Here is a 26,625-nt window from a genome sequence, read left to right as displayed (position 1 = left end):
GGCATTTTTGAATTTTAAAAAGTTCATTTTGATGCCTTATATGGTCAATATCTCAAAAAATAAGGCCAATATCAAAAAAAAAAAAAAAAAAAACGTTTTTGGAATGGAGCCTCAAGATTGAGCTAAAAGCAAAATAAAATATTTTGGAAAGAGTGTTTTTTTGTTATGATGTACCTAACAAATATTGCCAAAAACTCACTTTTTTGTGATTTTCTTCAAAATTGTTGTTTTTACCCCAAATCTGTATTTATATTAAGATTTATTGATGTCTTGATGAGGGCGAGATGGCCGAGTGGTTAAGGCGTTGCGCTGCCGGCCGGGAGATACGATCGACGAGGGTTCGAGCCTTGGGCTTGCCTTAGGTGACAATTCTCTTCCCTCCCAAAAAATTCCTATATGGTCAGGAATCCTTCAATTCAGTTCAGTTATTTAATTTCAGAATTTAATTGAAGAATTTCTTCTCGCCCCCATACACTGCTTATCACGTGCAGATATAGGTAGTGTATGTGCTTCGTCCGTGATTCGGAAGTCACGTAAAGCCGTTGGTCCCGTGTACAGGAAGAGTCAAACTCTGTGCACGTTAAGTGTCAGAGCTATTCGAAAAGAGAAGGGGGACCATCCCCGGCTCTGATATCTGCAATCAATCCTAGGTTCCAGGATCGTGCATAGGTAAACTGTGCACGTTAAGCCCGTCATGACAATACTCAATTTGAGGTATGCACGCTTTATAGGAAGAAGAAGAAGAAGATAAAAATGTATACTTTTATATGTTTTGCGCGAATAATTACAAAGTTATTGCACTTTTACTACATGCATGTCTGAGAGTACACAGCCACCTTAATTAGCATAAATGTTAATTAATTATGCAAATTAGAGGGTGGCTAGACTATACGTTAGAACATAACATAAAGTAAGACAAACTTAATTTTGAAGAATACTGTAGAATTCCTTTCATAAGACAGGGTTCGAGGTTTGAGGACGGTTTCACTGCCAAATGTGTGAAAAAAATATTTAGGTGTGAAGAATACTTCTAACAAGAGCACCAATGGCGCTGTGGCTCTGTGCTTTTTTGAATGTGAAAGTAATTGCAGTCGAATGTGCAACAGGTGAAATCATATACATTGTATGTGCCAGATCACATGCAATCATACATCTTGCTGGTTGGTAGCTATATCTTATTTGCAGAGCATAATACATCCATCAATAAGTTTCATATCCACATGAGGTTTTAGTAATTTGACCACAGATGACCCCTGAGTGACCTTGGATGACCCCAAAATGACATTCCAAAAATTTGGCTTGAAATGTTGACTATACCCACCAAGTTTCATGCCCATGCGAGTTTTTAGTAACTTAACCTCAGATGACCCCTGGGTGACCTCGGATGACCCCGAAATGACCTTCCAAAAATTTGACTCTAAATGTTGACTGTACCCACAAAGTTTCATGCCCATACAACAGTTTTTAGTAATTTGACCTCAGGTGACCCCTTGGTGACCTCAGATGACCCCAAATAACCGTCTGAAAATTTGACTCTAAATGTTAAGTGTACCCACCAAGTTTCATGCCCATACAAGTTTTAGTAATTTGACCTCAGGTGCCCCCTTGGTGAACTCGGATGACCCCGAAATGACCGTCCGATAATTTGACTCTAAATGTTGACTGTACCCACCAAGTTTCATGCCCATACGACAGTTTTAGTAATTTGACCTCAGATGACCCCTTGGTGACCTTGGATGACACCGAAATTACCTTCCAAACTTTGACTCTAAATGTTGACTGTACCCACCAAGTTTCATGCCCATACGAAGTTTTTAGAAATTTGACCTCAGATGACCCCTTGTGAGCTCAGATGACCCCAAATAACCGTCCAAAATTTGACTCATAATGTTAAGTGTATCCATCAAGTTTCATGCTCATACGACAGTTTTAGTAATTTGACCTCGGATGACCCTAAGTGACCTCGGATGACCCCAAAATGACCGTCAGAAAATTTGACTCTAAATGTTAACTGTACCCACCAAGTTTCATGCCCATACGACAGTTTTAGTAATTTGACCTTAGATGACCCCTGGATGACCTCGAGTGACCTTCACCCACTAACCAATACAAACTTGTTCTGTCTGGGGTCAAGATGCACCCGCCCACCAAGTTTGAAGAACGTACGACCCCTAGTCTCCGAGAAAAAGGTTTTTGCATATTATGCATAAATTATGCAAATTAGGTAGGTAATTACCATATTTTGCGCTGAAAATCGAATCAGGTCGAGATCCTCTGGTCATGCTACCCCCACCACGCTTCATCATCATAGGGCTTAGCATTCTTACGGATCCCCAGAAACAGCTTCACAAGGCGGATTTCTTCAGATTTCCAACCATTTTGTAGAAGCGTTCCGCATAAATTATGCAACTTAACAACTAAATGCGCATACTTTTCGCCAAAAACTATTAATCAGGTGATCAGCAGGTGTGTATCATTCCTGTCACAAGGTTTCGTTACCATGCGCCACTATCAATTTGCGCTGATATTCGCATAAATTATGCAAATTAGCTATGCTAATTTGCATATTTTCACCGAAAACATACGATTACGGAGCAAACTTGGATACCCTTCCTCCCACCAAGTAGCGTCCCTGTAGGTCTTACGGTTCCCCAGATACAGCTCCGGACGGACATTCGGACATCCCACCCCACACACAGACGGAAATAGTGATTACTAAGTCCCATCCTGAACAAAGTTCAGAAATGAAATTTTATCAATTTGCGCTGATTTTCGATAAATTATGCAAATTAGCTATGTTAATTTGCATTATTTTTCACCGAAAACATACAATTACGGAGCAAACTTAGATACCCTTCCTCCCACCAAGTAGCGTCCCCAGTAGGTCTTACAGTTCCCCAGATACAGCTCGGACGGACACACGGACATCCACACCCCGCCCGGACAGACAGAAATACTGAAGCGAAACAAAAAATGAAATTTTATAACAAATTTTTGTGACTTGAGATCATTTGCATTTTTTTTTGTAAACACCAAAACTGTTCTGTCCTGACATGTCTGTTGTGTCATGTGTGTTGAACCCGGTCCAACCGAACAATCGTAAGTTCTGTTCGGATCTGGATCTGCCTGGATGCTGTACTCCGATTAAGCAGGACTAGCCTACATCACATCAGTGTTTATTTCTGATAGATTTCACTTCATGATTTTTTCTTCAATTTCATCACTTACGAAAGTACAAAAGTAGACAATCTAGTAGTCAGTATAACCTCGGAGCAGTTCGTGTGAGACCTACGTACATGGAATAGTAGTACATGGCTTCCGAATTTGGAACTTCACATGTTCAACTTGTCATGCCGGTCGAGTCCCGCGCTTACAACTAAAATCAAACCACTTCTAGATTAAGTCCATCGCTGAATTTTACAAATAACTTAAATAAACATCTTTATATTTAATAAAAAAAATATTATGGTATGCTCGTAAATGCTTCGAATGACATTTACCAGAAGCTCATGAGCTCAGAATGGTAAACAAACTAGCGATTTTCACCTCGATTATGCACCGTAGCTCTCTGTGGTTGAGTTTGCAAGGTCAGTGGGTCAGTGAACTTAGTCTTATGCAGCCAGTTTGGTTACGCCCCTCCACAAAAATGTTTGTGTGGAAGGGCGGAACCAAACTGGCTGCTGTGGAGACTACTGCAAGAATCGATCAATCACACAAAACTGTTTGCTGATTGGTTCAGAAATGGTGATGTCATCAATCAAGAAAAACTAATCGATTTATTGGTTCAAAATAGCCTCATAGAAAAGTACGAAGTTTGTTGAGCATCGCAGCTTATCGGTAAAAAACGTGACCTTTAACAAAAAATCGGCACAGTGCTTTCAGTACTGCACTTGCGCAAGCCAAATAGTCCCCAGAAAAGTCATTTGTTCAGATTTATTCGGGATTTATTCAAGATTCAGACATGTTCTTGACTATTTTTTGACATTCCTTACCTATCTCTTTATTTAAATTGTAAAGAAATAGTGAAGAACAGTTAAGAAGTAGTCAAATAATTTCTGATCTGAACTAAATCTTAAGAAATGTACCTCCATTGGTTTCCGTCTGTATTACGCATCTTAAATTATACAGACCAGAATAATCTCTAGCACATACAGGGAACCAAGATATAACTCGATTATCGTGACTATTTTGGTCTTTTTTACCCAAAAATAATACTTTTATCGCCTGAATTTCAATAAAATCTGGAGTGCAATCGATTCAAAATAACTTAGCCAAACTTAGAAACGAAACTTAAGTCTTCATATCAGTCATTAAATGATCCTTAGCATAAAAACCAACAGCGTATTGTGGCCTGAAAATGAATGCTAGTTAGTTGCATGACAAAGGCACTGATAAGCTCCGCTCAGAGCCAAAAATGAGCATATATAGTATTTCTAAGGTAAAAATGTCTGAATTTTCAATTTTTCTAACTTAGAATACTGTATCTTAAGTCGTTTTTGGGTTTAACATGGATTTATGGCCATTTATTACTGAAAATGACCAGTTTTAGGTGAAAAAAAAAATCACCATTAATTTTTAATCCCTAATATTTTCTACTATATAGATAAATGTTGTCTTTCTCTGTTATTTTGTATTACCTGATGGTTTATTTGTTCAAATAAAACTGTTTTTAATTGATTTCATTGCTTACTTTGTAAACCATACCTGGATAAAGTTGAACTTGAAAGTGAAAAACGAAGCCCAAAAAAGGTCATTTTCGAGAGATTTGTATCTTAGTTTCGCCATAAAATTTGATCTAAAGGGTCTAGAGACCTCATTAACCCCTCATTTTAATGATATTTCAATTTGCCACACACTGATAATAATTTTAACTTCGTTCAAAAAAGAAAAATTGAAGAAAATTGAAAAAATGTTACCTCTACCCCTAAGCGTGAAAAAAATATGGCAAATTGTAAAAAAAATTATTTCGGAAAAACTTATGGAGGTACAGCTCTGAAAAGTTGATCGATTGTGCACTCTACCAATCCCCACAATCGATTAGATTTGTGGAATGATGCCATGTATACTTTTTTCAAAATAATTTTTTTTACGACTCAGATTTTGCCCCATTTTGAGGTTCACGCCATTTTTCTGATGTATCAACCCCTTAAACCCAAAGGTCACACCCAAAAAAGTTATTCCAGGAAGAGCAGTCAATGCCTTTCATGTTGTGCCCTCAAATATGTAATTATAAAGGGATGTTATACATGTACAGCAAGTACATGTACATGTATGCTCATGCACACGTACAGTGTCATCTAGTATGGGCAAAGCATGGTTGCTTCTGATATCCAGCTAAAGTCATTTCCCCAACTGATGTACCTGAACATCTGAGAAGTTCTATCCTGAGAAAACTGAAACAGAATCAAATAATAGTCAAGTGGTATGGTGAAGAGAACTTTAGTTCTGTACCAGCTCATCACATCAACCACTTATCAGAAAATAAAGTTGATGCAGCCCGTGCCGCTAGATCACACAATATTCAGTTGCGCTATCAACAAGCCATTTCTGATGTCAGGGGTGAATAAAGTGCTATGCTTCAGTATAAACATTTTAAGATTGTGTAAAGGTAATCAGTTATACATTAACACTTTAAGAACATCATTTCTTTAATGACTTTAGACATCAATAGATTTATTGTCTTGACACCAAACCTGACCGCTATATGTTTACTAAATATATAGGAATACAGGGCCTCGGTACCAACATCATTTCATTTTCATACATGAGAACAGTGTTTAAGCAGTCTTTATAGTTTGTTTAACATATTTATAGATTCAAAACAACTTTAACTGAAGTAATAATGCTCTGTAAGTTTTTTAAAATACAGTTGTGTTCCAAGTAGACTCCCAGGATCTTCGTAAACATAGCATGCGTTTAGAATTTGTTACATATCTTTAAAATGGTGATAGCCTGTGTATTAAAAACTTCAGAAATGGACTCAGCACAAAATTCTAGTCCAGAAATCATGTATAATGTTATGATAACATGAACTTCATTTTCCCCCCATTTTGGCAGTAAAACCGTCCTCAAACCTCGAACCCTGTCATAAGCATGCTATGAAGTGTTCTTTTTCTGACAAAAGAGATGAAAGGTAGACACCCTCCACAAAAATATTACAATAGATGAAATTCTATGGTATTGAAGTTGTGATCTGAAAAAAAAATGTGACCATGCTGCTAAATTTGACTTCTTTTGTTTTCAAACCATTTTCCTCATAATCTTCTATGGTATTCAAGTTGTGATCTGAAAAAAAAAAAATGTGATCATGCTGCTAAATTTGGCTTCTTTTGTTTTCAAACCAGTTTCCTCATAATCTTCTATGGTATTGAACAGGGGTGTGATTGGTGCTTTTTGAAAAAAAACCCAAGGCAATGAAATTGCGAAGCGGAAGCGGAGCGAAGCGGAGCTCTCGCCTGTTGCGGCGGGGGGTCCAGGGGCCCGCTTAAGGGCCCCTGGTGGGGTCCAGGGGGCGAAGCCCCCCGAGAGGGGTTTTACACACTTGAGCACCACTGGAGATGCAATTTCATGGGGTAAAATGCAAAAATGAGAAACTGTTAAAATACTTCACTTTATAGTATAAAAACATTTATTATCTGTGAATACATACTTCCAGTATCACATCATTCACATACACATGAAAAATTGCATTTTTGCACAGTACAGTGTGTCTATAAATCATCCAGTCAGGGTTCTAAGGAATTTTCATTTTAAAATTGGAGATTTTCTCATATCCGGAACAGAAAATTCTGGAAATGTGACATCTCTGTTAAGCATTTAGCTCTTGGTCCAGGGCCACTCCAAAAGCGGAAAAAAAAAAAAAAAAATTTTTTTTTTTTTTTTTGAAAATCCGGATTTTTTTTTCTTCTTAATCCCTAAAATCCGGAAATCCGGAAAAATCACACCCCTGATTGAAGTTGTGATCTGGAAAAAAAATGTGATCCTGCTGCTAAATTTGACTTCTTTTGTTTTCAAACCATTTTCTTGATAATCTTCTATGGTATTCAAGTTGTGATCGGAAAAAAAATGTGATCATGCTGCTAAATTTGACTTCTTTTGTTTTCAAACCATTTTCCTCATAATCTTCTATGGTATTGAAGTTGTGATCTGAAAAAAAAAAAATGTGATCCTGCTGCTAAATTTGACTTCTTTTGTTTTCAAACCATTTTCTTGATAATCTTCTATGGTATTCAAGTTGTGATCTGAAAAAAAATGTGATCATGCTGCTAAATATAACTTCCTTCATTTTCAAACCATTTTCTTTATAATCTTATAACATGTAGAGCACCCTTGCATATTTTGCCACACATGCTGTTTACTCCATTCACAGAGCAATTCATTTTGGATATTGTTCATTTTTTTCCTTGCGTTGAACCTATGAATATTTTGGTGTCAAAAGCTCCAAGGTTTGATTTTCATTAAAACCATGTCTGGCAAAATGACAGTATAGGGGCCCATCGCTTTCAAGTTTGCATGTAAAATAAGTCAGATTTTACACACACAAAATTACATTCACATGCTTAATCAGGATCATCATGTTTGGAGAGAACTAAGCAAGTTCTAATATCACCCTGATTAGATCACTATGAGGTATTCAATCACATCTCTCACCATATTAAAGGAGGATAGCCTGATTTTGTCACGAGGTATTCTAGCCTTGATGAAACAGTCCAGCTTCCTTTAATATCCATAATATATGCAGTACAATGGGGAGATATCGGAAAAGGAAGTTATTCATTCACGTCACTGAAGTCATTACCATGTACATAAATGCCAACAGCATGAGTCCTTGACATTCAATCGGGATTAAGGGTCAAAGTCCACCTATATTACTATTAATAGTTGTATACAGAATATTTTGAAACCTTAGGCTATCGTCTATTGGGGTGAAGCACATTAGCTTTATGTACACTGCCAATGCAAATAATTATATGAATGTGCATATAGTTCCACATTCAAACATTATTTTTAGTTTACATTGACCTTACATACATGTATCTTTACCAAATTTAGATCTGTAAATGTGACAACTATTATCATGCGGTTCTGGTATCAAGATATCTAAATTACCTGACTTTTTAAGGCAATGTATTTCTTTACCACAATCCGAGCGACACCTCCCCCAATGAATTATGTCATTGAAATCAGTTTATATTTTATTTTTTGACATTAATACTTAAAATATGATCAAATGAACCCATTAGAATTAATTAGTATTTTATTTTTTGACATTAATACTTAACTATGATTAAATGAACCCATTAGTATTTCGGACACTAATACAGTTGGTTAATATTCTGTTTTTAAACTTTACTGGTTAAAAATAAACAATAGTGTGCATTGCAGTGGTGTTAACTTTTGTCCAAATACTTTCTAATTTTGTCAAATGCATGTAAAGCAAGAAATTTTTGTGTATGAAAACTTTGCAAACTTTGTGAGAGGTATGGATTTGTGCTTGCAGACATTTGTTTTCTATACATATTAATTTATTATGCTGTAGAAGAAATGTTTATATTTTGCTACTCTATCTACACACCACACAAACTGTTTTCCACAACAATGAAAATCTGGAGCAGTGAAAATTTAGAGCTTTTAACATATTGTCAGGTTTTTTTTTGACAAAAGAACAATTTCAGTGTTAATCAAAAGGGCAATCACCTCCAGGGAATTCAGACCTTAAAAGTTACAAATCTACAGGTCACAAGTTACTAATCCATTGCACGTTCAGTTTTCGGTACCGGTAACATGAAAATTAGACTGATTCTGAAGGTTTGAACACTCAAATACATACACTTCTTGAACAAATATGTAGCAAAACATACACTTATTTTTGTTTGACCCATATTTTGTCCCAAAAGATTTAACCATGTACCGCAGGCTGAATAGCCCACATACAGCCATTGTTATACTGCTATCAATACTTTGCTTGGTCAAGTTGGTGCTAGTCACAAAAAAGGATAAGTTTGATTGGATGTAGCAAAACTCTGTATTTGATATTTGAATACCGTATCATTCCAATAAGTGCCCAGGGCGCTTAACAAAGTTATTTTGGGTGGGCGCTTTATATTTTTTACCTGGTTTACCTAATTTTTTCGTAAGGGGTATTGATTAGAGACAAATTTACGGATGTTATAAAAGGGTCCTGAGACGTTCTAGTAGCTTTTCTAATGCAGAAAATGTATTGCAAGTTTACAAAGGACTTGTAGTCTTCCAGAGATATTTCACTGTATCAACGTCTATCTGTCATCAACATTAATGGTACCCTTTAGCATGTTTAGCAAATTGAAAATACCCTGGGTGGGCGCTTTTTGGGGCATGGGCGCTTATTGGAATGAATACAGTACTTACTTTTTTTACCAGAGGAAAATACTGTTTTACCATATATAAGGGGATTTGTTCTTTAAAAATTTCACTCTGCCTCTTAACTAAAATCTAGTAAACTGAAAATAAAATTTGAGTGTTGAGGATGAAATCTACGTAACTGTCAAAAGCATATCACAGAACATACATGTAGTTCATAAAAAATACCTTAAAATAAGGCAAAATAATTTGGATTTTTAATGCTCATTTGGATTTATTGAAGTGCAATATGTCTCCACTTGTTATCCAGCATTACCATAATAATATGTGAAGCAACTCCAATAACATGCAAGCCATCAAATTACTGATGTAATCATTAACATCACAGTAAACATTCCTGTCATCACTTCTACTGCTGACGACAAATGGTGCATACTGTAATCACACCGATCACGCTTACATGTGCACAATTCAAGAACTCCACGCATCAAGTACCATACGATTACCGAGGTGGTGGCATTTTAACACCCACACGGACAATTTCTACAGCACAGACCGGGTTTATTGTACGTACACATCAGCTGATGACAATAGGTTTCTCCTCCTATAAAAATATCTAATTTAATCAGAAATCGTGGTAGCACACATCACCTCGAATTCTATCATGCGATCAATATGTCATCGTGTATACATCCCAGTGCAATGAGCCACCTAGTGTAAACACAGACTTAGGATAAGAGGAGATTGCCTGAGGAAAAGCCCCACTCACTCACTCTCACGTAGTGACACAAGCATATATTCGCTGCCTAGAGCCTCATTCAAGAAAACATTCAATAACGGCTTCATTACAATGCTCACCTGATGTACATCGCTACAGCATTTTGACAGTTCAAGTATTTGCAGTGTCTTGAATACATGTACATGTACGCAGTAAAACAACTTGATATTGTGAGCTAGCTTTTAAACAGTAATGCAGGGACTTTGCATTGGGGATCTATAACAACCAAATATAACCAAATATAATGCTTGTCCCTATGGAACAATCTTGAACGGGAGAGCAATTATTTCAAACATCTAGCTGTAAACAAAGTGAGCAAACAATCAAAGAGCATGGAACCATAGCCAAATGGAGAAGGGGGGATGTGGTCCTCACCGTTACTCTCTTATTTATCCAACAAGCTAAGATTCATCCTCAAAAGAAGTATTGTATGTCAACTTCATTGAGGAATATCATAAGCTTTTTTTTTATTTATAACATTCGGCCGAAGCCAGGCTAATCCCAATAGTGCTCAGAGGCTACTAAATTTAAGGGACGCCAGGGATATGGGAAGAGGTCCGATTTTAGATGCAGGAGGAAAACCGGAGCACCCGGAGAAAAAATAAGTCTTTACCCTAGTCTTACTCTGCAGGTCTGAAAGAAACATCTACATGTAATTGCGGCTGATCACAAAGGCAATCACATGTATTTTTCAAAATTTTAATTTCAATATTATAATCAATGAAAACAGTGGTCACTTGATATCTATAAATAGGTAATTTATTTCCAGTTTGAAAGCAGTTCCTTCTCAAATAACTTGCTCAAAGCAATTTTTTTACCACCTTGCAATATTCCTGTACTAGACCCACATGATTCATTTGTTGTGTTTTGAATTTAATTCCAATCAAAAAATTGGAAAATACTTACCTCATACTACATGTACAATGTAAGAGCCACCTTTACTATTTCTCTGCAGGCAGGGTTGCCTAAAATATTCAACCCAAATTGTGGGTCAAATCATCAAAAAACTCTAACTCAATTTTTCTCCTAACCATTTGTTTCTATGGGACAGTAATCTACCAAAAGCCATGGGAGCACATGTTGAAAAGTCACCCATTCTATTCTTAACCATTGATTTCTATGGGATAGGAAATCGTCAAAAGTTGCAGAGAAAATCTTCAAAATTCGCCCAATTGGGCTATCAAATCGCAGGTTTGGCAACCTTGTTTTCCACATCCATCTATTTATATCACAACTACCTGCTATTTCAAATTCAATACCTACCAATAATTGGACACCCTACACTGCAACTTGATCACGGTATTGATCCAAATTTTGAATTTTTATTTATAACCACTAGGCATAACAGTCCGTGTGCACTGTGACTGACACTAGCACTACGCAGACCCAGCACACACACATGGTTGAATACCAAAAGCTTTTTAGTGGCTTCCATATACCTAGGTTATGCTATCAGATTGTCGAAACCGCCGACGATGAGCATGATCGTCCCTCCAGGCAAAGTTTCACATCTTGGGCTCAATGCCCTCAAATTGGCACTTTGCCTGGAGAGGTGATAATTTCTGTTATTGATTGCACAAGAAAATATGATTAGTAAAACTACTTGTTTATTTGGGATATGATAATTTACTACTGTACAAGTAAATCGTCACTTGTTGGGCAAAATCAGTTTCACATGTGCTGCTACCGTGCTACCTGTTACGATCAAATTATGAAAACATTAATAAATGAAAGTGAACTTTATTTATTGAGATCTGATGAAAAAAAATCTCATTGTATTTCATATCATCTCAAAATGAATTTTGCCAACAAGTGACTCCCTCAGCTTGATCCATCACATTATGATGAAAATGGAACTATCCATATATTTGCATAATAGCTGCCTCATATCACATGAAGTATTCTATACATGCATGTATACAAAAAGGTGTGTTACAGACTCATGGCAGCTATTTAGCAGGTAATATGCCCGTGTTACACTCTCATCATCATTCTTATAATTTGTCACATTTCCTTACCCATGCTGTGTGTTCCCGCAGGTAGCATCCCTTGTACTCAATACAGTTTTTGTGCTTCACCTGACGAAGAAACCGCACCTCTTTGATAATGTCTTGCCATTTCTGGGAAGATGAGGGGGAGAAAAAATGTGATGTTATGTAATATAAATGGTATGTTAATCATAAAGGAGCTGTACAAGTCTTGCAATCACAAATACATTTAAACGTTTCATTTTATAGTTATCTTAAATAGTGAATCTTACAATCTCTGACATTCCTAAAAGGTATAATTCATTTCTGAATACTCAGGCATGAGAATGACTATTTTAAAAACTGCCAGAAAAAGCGTGTGAATTCAGCCTTAAAAGGCCCAAAACGGGCTAAAAATAAATATAAATGTATAAATTTGGACAACAAAACTGCCTGAATTCAGGCAAAATCCTGAAAATTCTCATGCCTGAATACTGAATTTCATCATCATCATCAATATCATCATCATCATCGTCATCACTTAATTCACATGTCCTTTCAAACTATAAGAATGTGACTCAAGAGCCACTACCTGAAATATGTGCGTTATTAATACAATTTTGGCTGATTGATTGACCAATATCAATCAATAATAAATCACACAAAACGAATGAAAATAAGACAATTTAGTCACACATGTAAGAAGCCTGAACCCAAAAGCAAAATTTCAAGTGATTGGGAAAATTTGAAGCGCACACATATATTTGACAGAATTGTTCAAGACACATAGAACTTAATAGCGAGCCAACCCCTAATTTATTTGTATCTGTAGGGAGTAGTAGTAGCTGCAATATTGTCCCACTGTAGACACTCTGACTGAGGCACAGGCATGTATACAATGTAATATTCCTAAGAAAATGATTTCATATTGGAAATCATTACGTAATGACCTAGACCTACAAGTCTTTAAATTAAATATATCTTTGTGATTTGCGAGGAACTACATAAACATTCCAATACCCAGACAGATCTATCAGGGTTGCCAAAAGATTTCAGCCCGAATCGCGGGTCAAATAATCGAAAAGTCGCCCAATTTTTCACTTTACCATTGGTTTCTATGGGGCAGGAAACTAGCGGAAGTCAAGGAGCCAATGTTGAAAAGTCGCCCAATTTTTTTTCTTAACCATTGGTTTCTATGGACCGGAAATTGTCAAAAGTCGCGAAAAATCTTTCAAAAGTCGCCCAATTGGGCTACCAAATCGCTGGTTTGGCAACCCTGAGATCTATACTGAGGGTTCCTCTCGCATATCATGAAATTTTGATTAGATTTTAGTTGAAGAGCGAGCTGACAAACATTTGCCCCAGGTTCTGATTTGATGGGTGCATATTTTACAAGCAATATAAAGGAACAGGAATTTTGATTTGATGAAAATGAAATGTTTGGTTGTTTGAGTTTCATTTGCCATTATGCAACACAAATGTATAGTCACAGGCCCTGTCCCCTATCATACTGTGATTAATTTTGAAGCGCACCGACCAACTCTAGCAAGCCGTATTAAACCGTATACCATGAAAAGAGGTAAAAAGGGTAGAGTGAAAGGTCATACAATTTTATGTAAAATTCTCAAACTAAAAATCACTTAAATGTTCTCTCGATGTCGTTTTTTAAAATACAAACCAATGTGACTGGCACTTCAACCAGTTTTTTTCCATTAATTTGAAACGGTGCAGGCTTTAACAAAATTTTTGGAGGTGGTGGCGAAATTGTCAATTGGGAGTTACAAAAGCAAATTTCCTTGATTTGGGAAGAGGGAAGAGTCCGGGTGCTGCAATAAATTATGTGTACCCCGGGTGATGAATTCTCAAAATGGTCTGCCAAAAATTGCTTGCCCCCCCTTAGGCCGTGCCAAAATATCTTTGCCCCCCCCTTTTGATGTGCCAAAAAACCTTTGCACCCCCTTTTGATGTGCCAAAAAACGGGCTGAAATTAAAAGAAAGTGCGGAAATTTGGACCACAAAAAAGCAGGAAATCCTGCAAAAGCAGGAAAATTCTCATGCCTGCAACTTACCTCGTTAGAACTTTTCCCATTGTAGGACATCTTTTTGATGGCCACTACTTCCCCTGTTTTAACATTCTTGGCCTGTGGATGAACAAAAATACATACAGACGGATTAATAAATTGCTGATATTTTTTTTTTAAATGATTGTGTTAGTGGCAATAAAATGAACTCATCAGCATTCAAAGGTAAGATTTTTGAATGACACATAATAACAACAAATTAAATATATAATTTATATGCAATCTACATACATGTACTGCACACTAGAAAATCTTGAGATTTGCTTAAAATTCCTTCCATAATTACACAAATTAAAGCTTTTTTGTGCTCTGTAAATGAATATTTGCATGCATTTAAAAAAAGTTTCTTTAAACCTCCACCCCAAAAAAAAAAATAATTGGGGGTTGACAAAATTTTGTCAGATCTGAAGCTGCCAAGTCACAACAGGTACCCAGGTTTAAATTAGCATGCACATCACATCCTGTTTCACATAATTATCCATAGACTAGCATCTCAATCACTCTCATCTATCAGGCCCAAGTTCTTTAACCCCAATACTTCATGAAATGACCTCTAGATGTCTGGAGTACAAAAACTCATTCTCCACAACTGGAGGTCAAATTTTGGGCAATGATTGTTAAATGGAGGTTAATGAACAATGTCATTGAGGATGAGATCATCGTGGCTCACAGTGTAGTGATCTCAAACATGCTCATCTGTCAGGACATAGTTCTTTAACCCCAATATGCTGTACACTCACAAAATGCTTCTGAATATATTGGCCATTAAAACTCATACCCAGCAAGGTAAGGTCAACTTATAGGCTATGATTGTTGAATGCAGGACTGCAGGTCACTGAACTTTGCTATTGGATATGACACTTTTTGCCTCATCGAGTAACAAACTCAAGTCATTAAGGGACGCACCATTAGATATTATCGGGGGCTAGGGAGTTTTTGAAAAAAAGTTTTGCCTCACTGATGAGTAAAAAACAAGAGCACCAATGGTGCTGTGGCTCTCATGCTTTTGGTGACAGTGAAAGTAATTGTTCTTGGAGTCGCATGGGCAAAAAAAAAAAAAAATTTTGCCTCACTGATGAGTAAAAAAAAAAAAAGTGCCTCATTGATGAGCAAAAAATAAAAATTTTCCCTACCCAGCTCTGTATAAAGGTATACATTAAAATTGAACAAATATAACTTCGCCGCCAAAGGCGGCGGAAAAAAAATTTTGCCTCCAAAGCCAGCTTAAAAAAATTTCTCCGCCTTCGGCGCCAAAAAAAAAAATTTCTGCCCAAACTCCCTAGCCCCCCCCGATAATATCTAATGGTGCGTCCCTAAGCTGCTTCAGGCCACTCATCCTTCACCTTTGAACATGAAATGATCTTCACTGTACATGCTCAACATGCGCCTGAGTATAATCCACAAATTCAAGTGTAACTAACATCTCTATACAACACATACGTCTGGATTGTCTACCCAAAGATGCTATACACTCCACGTCTCTTTTACAACACCTGCCTTATTCTTCTGACCCAAATCACACACGTCTCAGATGATGAACTGAATGCGTTAGTTAATAACGAGAAACCCGACCTCGCGGATGCTTCACTATCAATTAGCAGTATGATTTATGAGCTAAAAAGCTCTTATCATGTGCTGTTGCTAATTGGACCAAGTCATTGAAGATGCAACGTAGAGGAGACAGTTTTTTAAGTAAAAAATCCACTTTACAAGAGGAATCCGTCTGAAATTCCATGCTATCTGGGATATCTAAGCTGTGAAATAGAGACAAGCAAGCAATCTATATTTGATTTGACCTGATCAACATGTGCATCTTTATTTCAGGAATTGATGTACATAACTGACTCATTATGAAGGGAGATGTAGCTTTCTTTGAGCTGCCTGACATTGACTGAACCCTGGCCTAGTGAGTTACCAATCTAAAGTGGAAATCAATGTCTCATTACAAAATAAATCAAAGATGTTCTTCAATCTGGACTACATGTAGATCTGGTACTAAAACAAAGCAATCGGGAATAGCATTTATAGCACAAATTATGTCTAAAGAAGGACATTTTAGTTCAGTATCGCGTGTACATACATTTGGGGGTGCACATACACATACAATGTACATCATGTGTGCTGGTATACAGCATATCATATGCATGCTGTAAGTTATAAATTAGGCTAAATAGCCATCACCGTTTTAAAACATAATTTTCACCAATTAATCATCAGCTTGGTGAGAATTATTTGTTTTTTGTTGCTGCGCGCATCATCATCGTAAAGATCGCTAATGCAATTGCTAACAGGAGGAATGATTGTCAGTAACTTGCCTGATGCACTCTACATATGTGACATTTGTGTACCAATACCATTATAGCATCAGCTGGGATGTTCTCAAATCTGTTTACTGTAACTTGGTTAATGACCATCAGGAATACCAAAGCGGTAACATTACCATACGCTAAAGTCAAGTTTCAACTTGTATTTTTTATTCAATAGTATGTCCACGAGTGATACATAAAATGTACGACCACAGTTAATGTGCAGACAGTTGCGCTGGAGACTGTGAGGCAGGAAACATCTTCAGTAATTATTAACACTACCATGGGTCAATATCAAGTTTCAACATGAATATTTTGATCCAACGTCAGCAACATCCATCTCCTTTTCTACATTTCGACTGCTCAGTGCCAAAAGTGGGTGCAATAACTGCCCTGTGAACAATTGCCCACAATGGCAATTTACACACAGTATATTGTACTTGTCTATAAATGACAGCTACACATGGCAGCTATTGCACTTACCCATTTCTGGCAATGAGCTGTGGATTTGACATTTGTTCACCAAACATCATTCACAATCACAACAATCCCATCTTCTGAAAATATGACCTGATGAGGCCCTGACAAGACTACTGGCTTTAAAGTTAAACTATCCTCTACATAAAATAGTCTACATAAATAGTAGGGTACATGTACATAAATAACAAAAATCGATGAACCCTATAATTTTTGTTAGAGACAGGCCTGGAATTGTTTATTTCCCAGGAATGTATAATTTCTCTCCAACATCAGGATTTCCCACATTTATGTATTCCTTAAAATTTCAACGGTTTACAAAATTTCCTAGGAATGAGATTCATGATTTCCCCATTTTTGATAGGCCTGGTTAGTGAGCTGACCCCTTCCTTCCCATATTTAGAGAGAATGAAATATGAACATTTTTAACTTTCAACAGAATATGTAGGTCGGGCTTCGTACCCCATTGCAATGGGGTGTACATAAAAAAATAATAAAAATAACTTTTTTTTTTTTTTTTTTAAATAATAAATTAGCTTGTGACTGCATTTTTATCTTATTACAAAACACAATCAACTTGAAGCAAGACACAACTTCAAACAATTGTTTTCGATTCTAGTACTTGGCCAACTTGCCCATGTGAAAGATTTGACTTCTTTATTTGAACATTGCGATCATTAGCCTGACTAGATACACTGATTGGGCAAGTTTGACCCATGACCTCTAAGCCAATTTTAAGCATTCTTTTCCTGTCACAGAAAAAAGCCAGAGGAGAGGAATGTAGGAAACTGTTACACCTGGAAATTAAGTAGAATCTACACACTAGGATCCACAGCATGCCTCATCTATCAGGGCACAGTTCTTTAACCCCAATACAGTTGCACAGTCATTGAATGACCTTTGAAAATGTAGGTACACAAACTCATACACCCGCAACTTGAGGTCAAATTTTGCTCAATGATTGTTTAATTGAGGTTATTGAACTATGGCATTGGGATGAGGCCATTGTGGTTCATAGTGACAGTAGCTGCTGCAGGGAATTACCCCTCCCTCTTTCCATTCAGTGTCTGGATACCTCTGATGAGTGTGGGAAAGATAATTAAGCGTATGCGTGGTGTGTACTTCGTACTTTGCTTTGTGCAAATGTCAGATGGATTCAAATGTGTGTGTACATTTATGGAGCAGGTCAGCAATGTCAGATATATATCAGCTCTAAGAACACTAGATGTATCCAATAGTTATGATTATGGTTTAGGGTTATGATTAGAGCTGAGATTTAGGGGTTATAGTTTGAGCTTATGAGTTGGAATGGCAGCAGCTTAGAAGCAAGCCTTGAAATTAGTGGGTGCTGGGAGAAAATTTGCCCAATATGAAGCTTTGTTTTAGGCCCCAATTGAAAAATGTGTCAGGTACCCGGGTACAAAATTACCTTCCTAAAATACACATGCATTGACAACACTTTTCTGAAGCGCTATTTGATCAATTTTCCTCCAATTACAGACATGTATGTAAATTTATTATGTTCTTCACGTTAAACATATCTTGTGCAGGGAGATATCATCAACAAGCTAACGCATCAGATGAAAATGTGTGCTTTTAAGAATCCTGTTATTCCTGTACAGGGACATCAGTCAAGAGATTGTTGTACAGGACAACAGGAAATTGGCTGGCTGTCACAAATGATTAAAGACGATATTTGTATAAACAACTCATTAAGAGTAAACTCCTGAAACTCATCATTGCATACAAAATAAATGTGCAGGTCTGCTTCAGGGCTAACGGCATCTTTTAAAATTCAAAAACACAATTCAAATATAGCACAATCAATATCACTTGAATAAAAAAAAAATGCCTTCCACCCAAACTAAGGCCAAAAAAAAATATTGTTGTGTTGCCCTCAAGTGGGAAAATGGGAAAGTTGGGTCGGACAGTCGGATTTTTTTTTTTTTTAATTTTTTTTTTTTAAGCCTTCAGTTTTTAAAAATACTCTCAAATAGTAAATTATGCTTCTTCAATTAGGGGAAATTTGTCAATTTTGACTTCTGGATACCTGTTAAACATCAATTAAAGACTAGTCTTTCAATTAAATATTAATTATAAGTGAAAAACATTGATTTTTTGAACAAATGTGTAAAAATCATCATTAAAAAAAAAAAAAAAAAAAAAAAAAAAAAACGACCCGATTTTTTCAGGATTTAGGGTCGGACGGTTGAGGGCAACACAACAATTTTTTTTTGCCTAATTGCAAGACCTCTTCTACATTGATAGCTGGCTTTCCCTTTTAAAGGGAATTTTTATTTATCTTTTACTAGACACATGATCTTGAAGCACCCTCTCACTACTGAAGATTCAAGATTATTCAGAGTCTATGGATTGATTCATTATGGTTGAGCAATTTGAGTGAGCATGGACAATTCAGGATACTGGTCAGGATACTAAACAAATAGGTTCTTTCATCATTATACCCATTCAACATTGGGGAGGGAGAGGGGGAGTTATTCATTCCTTCATGTAATTTCACACAGAATTAGGGTCAGGGTTATATTATCATTATTCCCATTTCATAGTGTCATAACCTTTATACTCTCAGTGCAATAAACTTCCTCCCCTCTTTTTAACTTTTTCACTTGCCCAGTGTTTTTCTCACGGCCTCTGACCTCCAGATCCAGGTCGCTAATTTTACAGAGCCACAGACCAGACAAATAAATAATACGACTCATTAGTAATAATGACCAGAATTCTACATGTGTGACAAGCTAACCATGCTGCCCACATCTGGAACCTCTTGAGCAACTTATGCAGTACAATTCTTGCTAAAGGGAAGGGTAGGGAGAAAGAATACATTTTCAAATGGCTAGCAATAATAAGGCAAAAAGATGCACAATTTAAGGGGGTACTACACCCCTGTCCAATTTTGAGCCTATTTTTGCATTTTTCTCAAAAATTATAGCGCATTGGTGACAAGTAAGATATGTATATATTATAGGGGCAAGGACTACAACTAACTGCACTGGCAATTTTATTTCGGCACAGACAGCAGTTGTGGAGTTGCAGTCCAAAATGAGGGAAAACCAGTATTTGATCAATAAATCAATAACTACTTGCCTTGAGTTGCTGAATTTTCAGCGCAAAAGTTGTAGTCCTTGCCCCTACAACATGCTTATCTTAATTGTCACCAATGCGCTATAATTTTTGAAGAAAATGCAAAAATAGGGACAAAATTGGCCAGGGGTGTAGTACCCCCTTGTTCATCCTTCGCCTTTCTTACCAATCATCATAGACTGACATGACTGCTGAAAATTGTTTAAATGTTTCCCAGTTCCCTTAAAAATGCCTATTTGCTTGCTTAAAATTTGCGATAGGTGTGTTGTGCGCAAAAAGCGTGACAATTAGTGTTGCGAAAATGTCCAATTTTACAGTAAGAGGATTAAATTGGAATTCATGCCTACAAGCTACAAATGTAAATAGACATGTTCAGTGACAGTCATTTCTTGATTCCGTTCATTTTTTCATAACAATTGTTTTCTCTGAATGGCTTTCCCCCTTGTAAAACGTGTGTGTTTATAATATAAATTCATGTACATACCTGTTAATGGCTTATTTTAAAACAAAATTATTGTAAATTGTATACAAAATTTTATATTAGGCACGGTGTGATCCTGTGTAGTTCTATATGCCCATAGAATATGGAGAGCTAGCCATTGACTGACCTTTGATCACGTAATTTGCCTCAATCCATAGCAAGCCCGACAAAATTCAAACAACCCTGGATCAGATTGCGCATCAAAATAATTATAGAATTTTTTAATTTTCATGTAATGAATTTTTCACAGGATAATCCTAAATAAAGAATATTAGCCAGAAATTCATAATAAATTCATATCCCATAGTACCCACACCAGGTAATGCAGTTCAATGAAAATAATAAAAAGAAACATCACTTTTTGAAGAATATTAAAAAACTTTGTATGCAGCTGGGAGGAAAAGCCGTCCATCTTATGAAATTTTGACTTTTCGTTTTGAAGATATTGATACAATTTAATAAATACTAAAATGACTAGGTTTTTTTTACTGCTAATTTTAATACTTTGCCATAAAATGTGTATTTATTATCACAAATTTCAAAAATAAAAATTATTTGATATCAGAAGGGCATTCTGTTCCTGGGGGGGTCACTCCCATTGTGGCCTGTACACCATCCGCGATAATCAACTTTTGAAAAGCACCCTAAACAAGGATTTAACCTAGGCACCGGAGTTTCGCTAGCGATTTAAAACGGCAAAATCTTGCGGCGGTTTTTTATAAAGCGCTAAAATGCGTGAAAATTCAAGTCACATAGCTCTTTTCCAGTATTTAAATTCACGATTATGACGATACACACAACCCCGGGTCTACACCTCATCAAATGTTGATTGTTAAAAAAAAATAGAAGTGCATTTTCGCCGTGATATTCCATCTCCGTTCGCTATGATAATTTTTCTCATTTCTGTGTCAGTTTTGGTCCGAAACGTGGTCAAAAACAGGTGCAAAAACATGAGCAAAGTCTGTCAATCTTGAGCAATTTTCGTTCGTACTTTCACTTCCGGGTTCTGCATTTCTTTTCTTAAATTAACGTGATGTTGATGCTACAAAAACTAAAACACGCGCTACCACAAATAATATGAAAAAGTGGTTATCATTTGGATTTTGTCTTTAAAATTGCTTTTATTCATCGTAATAATAATACTAATAAAGGAAACCTAAATTATTTATGAGAAAATAAACTTAAAATATTAAAATTGAATATTGTCAGGTTGTGATAAATAATTAAATAAACATTAACTGCACGTGCTTGGTTGTAAACAAATCAATTGGGACTTCCCCACCATCAGGCCAGCGATCGTTCGGAAAGCATGCAGAAAGTGCACGATTTCCTGACGTTGCATTTACAAATATTGAAGAATTTACTTCAATTCTCAGCAGGTGGGTCAAAATTTTGGGGCTTTTATTATCTGGACGCAATGACGCACACTAACGGGAAGCCTGTTATGTTGTAAAAAGGTTATTATTGGTGAATTTACATTTAAAAGTAGTGAGTTTGGCAAAATTCTCAAAATTCACGATGGACCACCAAAATCGCGATGGACCCCCAAAATCGTGATTTTTTGCGCTTTTTGCGCGATCGCGCGAAACTCCGGTGCCTAATTTAACCCTTGGCTAAAACGACACCCTAAACAGGGATTTCATTCCTAACATCAACTTTCATACCCTAAATTTCATTTCCGCGTATTTAGAAATTGCAATTTTGCTACCCTTTTTTCCAATTTTTCATGTTTTTGACACCCTAAACGCGATACGCGCGTATCGTGCCTACCCACGAAAAACAACCCTTTTTACGCGTTTTCATTATCGCGGATGGTGTACAGGCCACAATGGAAGTGACCCCCCCCCCGGGATTCTGTTACACTTAAAATGGCAAAAATTTAATTCAAACCCCTGTGAAAATAACCTGTACACACTACAAAGTACATACATGTATTTGCTTATCAAATTTCTACAATCAGGTACCACAAGAAAGTGCAAACATATTTTCATTCAAAATATTTGATTTGCCTGACCAGCATACAGACACTTTTGAAATCCATTGATCAATGTAAATTTATTCAACATTGTGAAACAGTATCAACATGATTACAGAAATTGGGTCAAAGGCCACTAAACTGGTATGCCAACATTTTAAAAAGGTAGGCCCTACATAATGACATATGGCACAAGAATTTATAAATGTGCAAAATTGAACATGTTATTTTGCTATTAAGGCCAAAAAAGTAGGTTTGTCTCAAAGCTTGCATGGCTGCATGCGCATTTGTAAAATCGTGCAACTTGAAATTTAAAAAGAAATGCCGAAATTTTTTTTATTTTGAGAACAAAAAAATATTTTTTCCGGGAAAATCTGCAAAATCTGATTTTTTTTCTCAAAGTCGGGAATTAAAAAAAAGTAGAAAAAAAAAATCGCATTTCGCATTTGTTTTCAAACCACTCGTGAGCTTTGAGACAAACCTTTTTTTTTGCCTAATATTTAAAATAAAAGGGCAAAATTGAATATATCTAAGATTTTGTTATCAAATAAATACTTACCGTAACAAAATGCAATACAACCATTATCATATGACTTTAAAATCAACACTTATTTGCAGCATGTGTATGCATGTAATTTCCTTTTCAGTGTCCATATGGCAAAATTAATGATTTTCTCAATGATAAAGCACAATGATATGATGTACATTACATTATTATAATTTTTTCTAGCTCTATTTGAGATGCAAGCATGTTAAATTCCTACAGGATCATTTAGACATTTACCAGTTGAAAATGGCATATATGGACACACTTCACACTAGCACTGAAGCCTTCATGTACATGTTTGCTGATTAATGCTGAACTCATAACTACACATAGCTGAAGTCAAAAACAATTTTAAGGAAGACCATTTCTGGGAAGAATACGTGAACATTGTTTAACCAGTCAGTCCAGGTGGACACACATTGTACACTTGGGTCCTGATGGGACCAGGCTCAAGCAAAATACCCAAGCCAAGCTTAAAAGCTTGTAAACATGCAGGCCTGTATAGGCTGTAACTGACTACAGTAACAGAATAAAAGTCATGCCGCAGCAATGCTCATGTGCCAAAGTACGTATACATCTACAAAATTTGTAATATATACTCCAGTCATACATACCATATTTCGTCAAATAAACGCCCCAAATGTATTACATTTTCCCAAGCAGGGGGGGGGGGGGCATTTATTCAAGGTCAATGTTAGAACGATAATTCCCGTTAAAATCATTAAAACTTAAGACTCATGCTAAAATGATGAATTATGAACTAGAAACACTGACTTCTGGTTCACTTCAGGGTTTCCAGTCCAGATTTTCGCCAATTATTGATGCTATTATCGACCATGTGGGCAAGTTGGTAAGCTTACTACACAAGATAGCATGGACATAACGGCATTTTTGAAACATCTTGGTTGAAAAAAGTGGTGGGGGCGTTTATTTGAAGGGGGCAACTATTTGACGAAATACGGTGCGTATGTACATGTTCTTCCACATGCTGATGTGAAGTTTGTGATTTTCCTTGTTGAAGGGCACAACATGCCAGGGTTTGAACCTGCAAACATCCGATTATGAGTCGGAGCTTGAACTGCTAGTGCAGTTCCATCAATTGGGAATAGAACAAATCACGGGTATAGTTTGTGCCATAGCAGAATATCACATTGCAAAATTGTTATCTAGTTGTGCATTAATATCGTAAAATAATTCATGTCACAAAAAAAATATAAAATAAAGCACCGCTTGCAAGAAATGAGATGTATTGTACACTATGTTGTACATAAATGCTAATTTGCTTGAATGTTCTACTCGCTTCGTACACTCAATTTTAATCTTTGGTTCATAATATTATGGTACTGCTTTGTGCAGGTTTGATACCGCACTGTAGTCTACATTGTATCCTGGATTTTAAATCAATACCGTCATATATATTTCATTTCATCAATTATGCATGGCAAAAAATAAATACAAGCTTAAAAGAAATGATGCACTCACATATTTGCATATTTTCAGCAAATGATCTAGATAATTCTATTTATCATTACACGATGCGGTTATAAATAGCAAAATAATGACACTATTCAAATAACCATTCATCCAAACCTGAATAGGTTCAATAGCAGAAAAACAATAATAACAGTACTTAGTACAAATCCCTATTCATCAGCCAAGAGATGACATGGGTGTGTAGTGTAATGACTCAGGTAAAGCTTCTTTGTTTATTACTAATGTGTGAAAAACTGACAAATATGGAGAGAAAATGGGTTGTTGCTTTCACGCTTCAATGATAATAATTAATATGCCGTATTTGGGTCAACAGACTGAAGTGTTATGAAGGACAGAACAGGTCAAGCACTAATAAATTGGGCCCATTTTCTTGCTAATTTCTGTACAATTAAAAACAATCCAAAATAGTTCAAATAAAAGGTGACTCAAATTATCATGAAAATTAAATATTTCCCAATATATAGCACTATCAGTATCGCCGATGTAAGTAGCTGTTGGAAAAAAAAAAACCTGAAATGGTGCGAGCGAAGTGAGCAAGTCCAGGGCTTGATTTGTGCACTATCTTTTTAAAGCGAACGATAGGGATCGAGGAATAGGCTATGAGGGTATCACCCCCCTAAAAAAAATTTTTATTTGTTCTTTTTATGATGAAATATCACATCCAAATAATTTTTTAGTAATTCTTCAGGAATTATTAAAACTCTCCATGATGTAGATTGTAGAAAAGTAGATGGTGGTACTCCTTTGACTGGTCACACAAAAATCTTCTCAACTTGTTGGCAAACCTGTGCCAATAGATCGGGAGTTCAAAACCCTGTTATACCTCTGAGACTCTTGATGGGTTTATACACTTCTGCTGCATTCCATCTGGTTGCTGGTTCAAATCCCAGATAGTCACCAGATCATTCTTAATCCTCTTATCATCAGTTTTTGTGTGAACAAGGCTAAAAATAAAAAAGCTTCAAATGCTAAATATATACTTACAAAATATACCGCCCCAAAGCTCCCGTGGCCAATCTCCTGCAGGTCAGTGAACAGCTTCTCCGGGTCATCTTCGGAGAAGAGCGCCTGCACCGCCGGGTCTCGAATGTGAGACACCCGGGTCGGTAGTGGCATCCTGAGTGGCGGGCCAGGTGGCAGGCAGCGCACCAGTTACTACCTGGTTGGTTGGCGAGACTACCTAGCGACCAGCGGCGGAGGGTCGTATTCAAGGGTTCTGAACATGTAGCCGTGTGGGTGTGTGGGGGTGTGGTGATGAGGATGATGATGGCAACCTACTGCTTTGGAGTCTGGATGGAGAGCTCATCGGTGGAGAGGTACAGATGATCTGTGAATAGAAAAAAAATCAAGAAAATTAATTAGATATTTTAGCCTCTAGAGATTTCTCAAAGCTATAATTTGGCTCACCTTGTGAGCTTTAGGATAGTAACATGCTGATAATGAGGCTCAGTGCAACACAACAGCAACCTCATCTCCATTTTGAGAAAATTCGGATAGAGACGTTTGCACAGTATTTTTTGAAAAAATGTAGGTCTTTTGGAAAAAAATATTATCTTCAATAAGTCAAAATTGTCATGATGGTTGGCTTTTCCTCCACTCATTTAGAATTATAAGGTTTACTTAGAGGATTGTTAAGGTTTACTCTAAAGAGGATTGTTTTAAAATGTCACAAATATCCATTTTTAATATAATTTGCCATAAAATTTGTAATGTCGCAAATTTCAAAAAATCTGAATTATTTGGTAACAGAAGGACATTAATATGCAATTTGGTTGTGTCTGATGTGGTCTCAGGTCCCACGAAAAATATTGTGCATAGGTGGGTGACCGATCCCTCAAGGAATTCTGGTCTCATTATAGAAATGTCTCACCAGTTGGTCTGTGGCTTGGGGTTGGAACTGAACATAGTCTTCGTTGTTACTAGAATGCCCAATATTCTGTACATTTTGGTACCAAAATCTCATTTACACCAAATGGAAATGATACATCTTGGTTTGAATGATTCCAAAACTATGGCAGGTATTCACTCACTGTTCATTACATCAGCAAAAACATGATCTCAAGAGTCATTGATCTTTA

At 36.5% G+C, this 26,625-nt stretch overlaps 1 protein-coding gene across 5 annotated transcripts in view; it reads right to left on the bottom strand.

The window, feature by feature from the left end:
- The window catches only part of LOC140164543 (serine/threonine-protein kinase TAO3-like), a 115,798-nt gene that overhangs the window by 74,061 nt on the left and 15,112 nt on the right, over positions 1-26,625 (bottom strand). For all 5 annotated transcript variants that reach the window (XM_072187843.1, XM_072187845.1, XM_072187844.1 and 2 more), the window contains exons 2-4: positions 25,532-25,874; positions 14,154-14,225; positions 12,136-12,237 (exon numbers count right to left, since the gene is read on the bottom strand). In XM_072187843.1, the coding sequence (XP_072043944.1) occupies positions 12,136-12,237; positions 14,154-14,225; positions 25,532-25,663 (306 nt within the window). In that variant the 5' untranslated portion in view covers positions 25,664-25,874. The remainder of the gene's footprint in view (positions 1-12,135; positions 12,238-14,153; positions 14,226-25,531; positions 25,875-26,625) is intronic.

The sequence above is a fragment of the Amphiura filiformis genome, chromosome 11, assembly GCF_039555335.1.
Source record: "Amphiura filiformis chromosome 11, Afil_fr2py, whole genome shotgun sequence".
Lineage (NCBI taxonomy): Eukaryota > Metazoa > Echinodermata > Ophiuroidea > Amphilepidida > Amphiuridae > Amphiura > Amphiura filiformis.
Note: the sequence above shows the minus strand (reverse complement) of the source record. Positions and strands in the feature narration are given on the sequence as shown.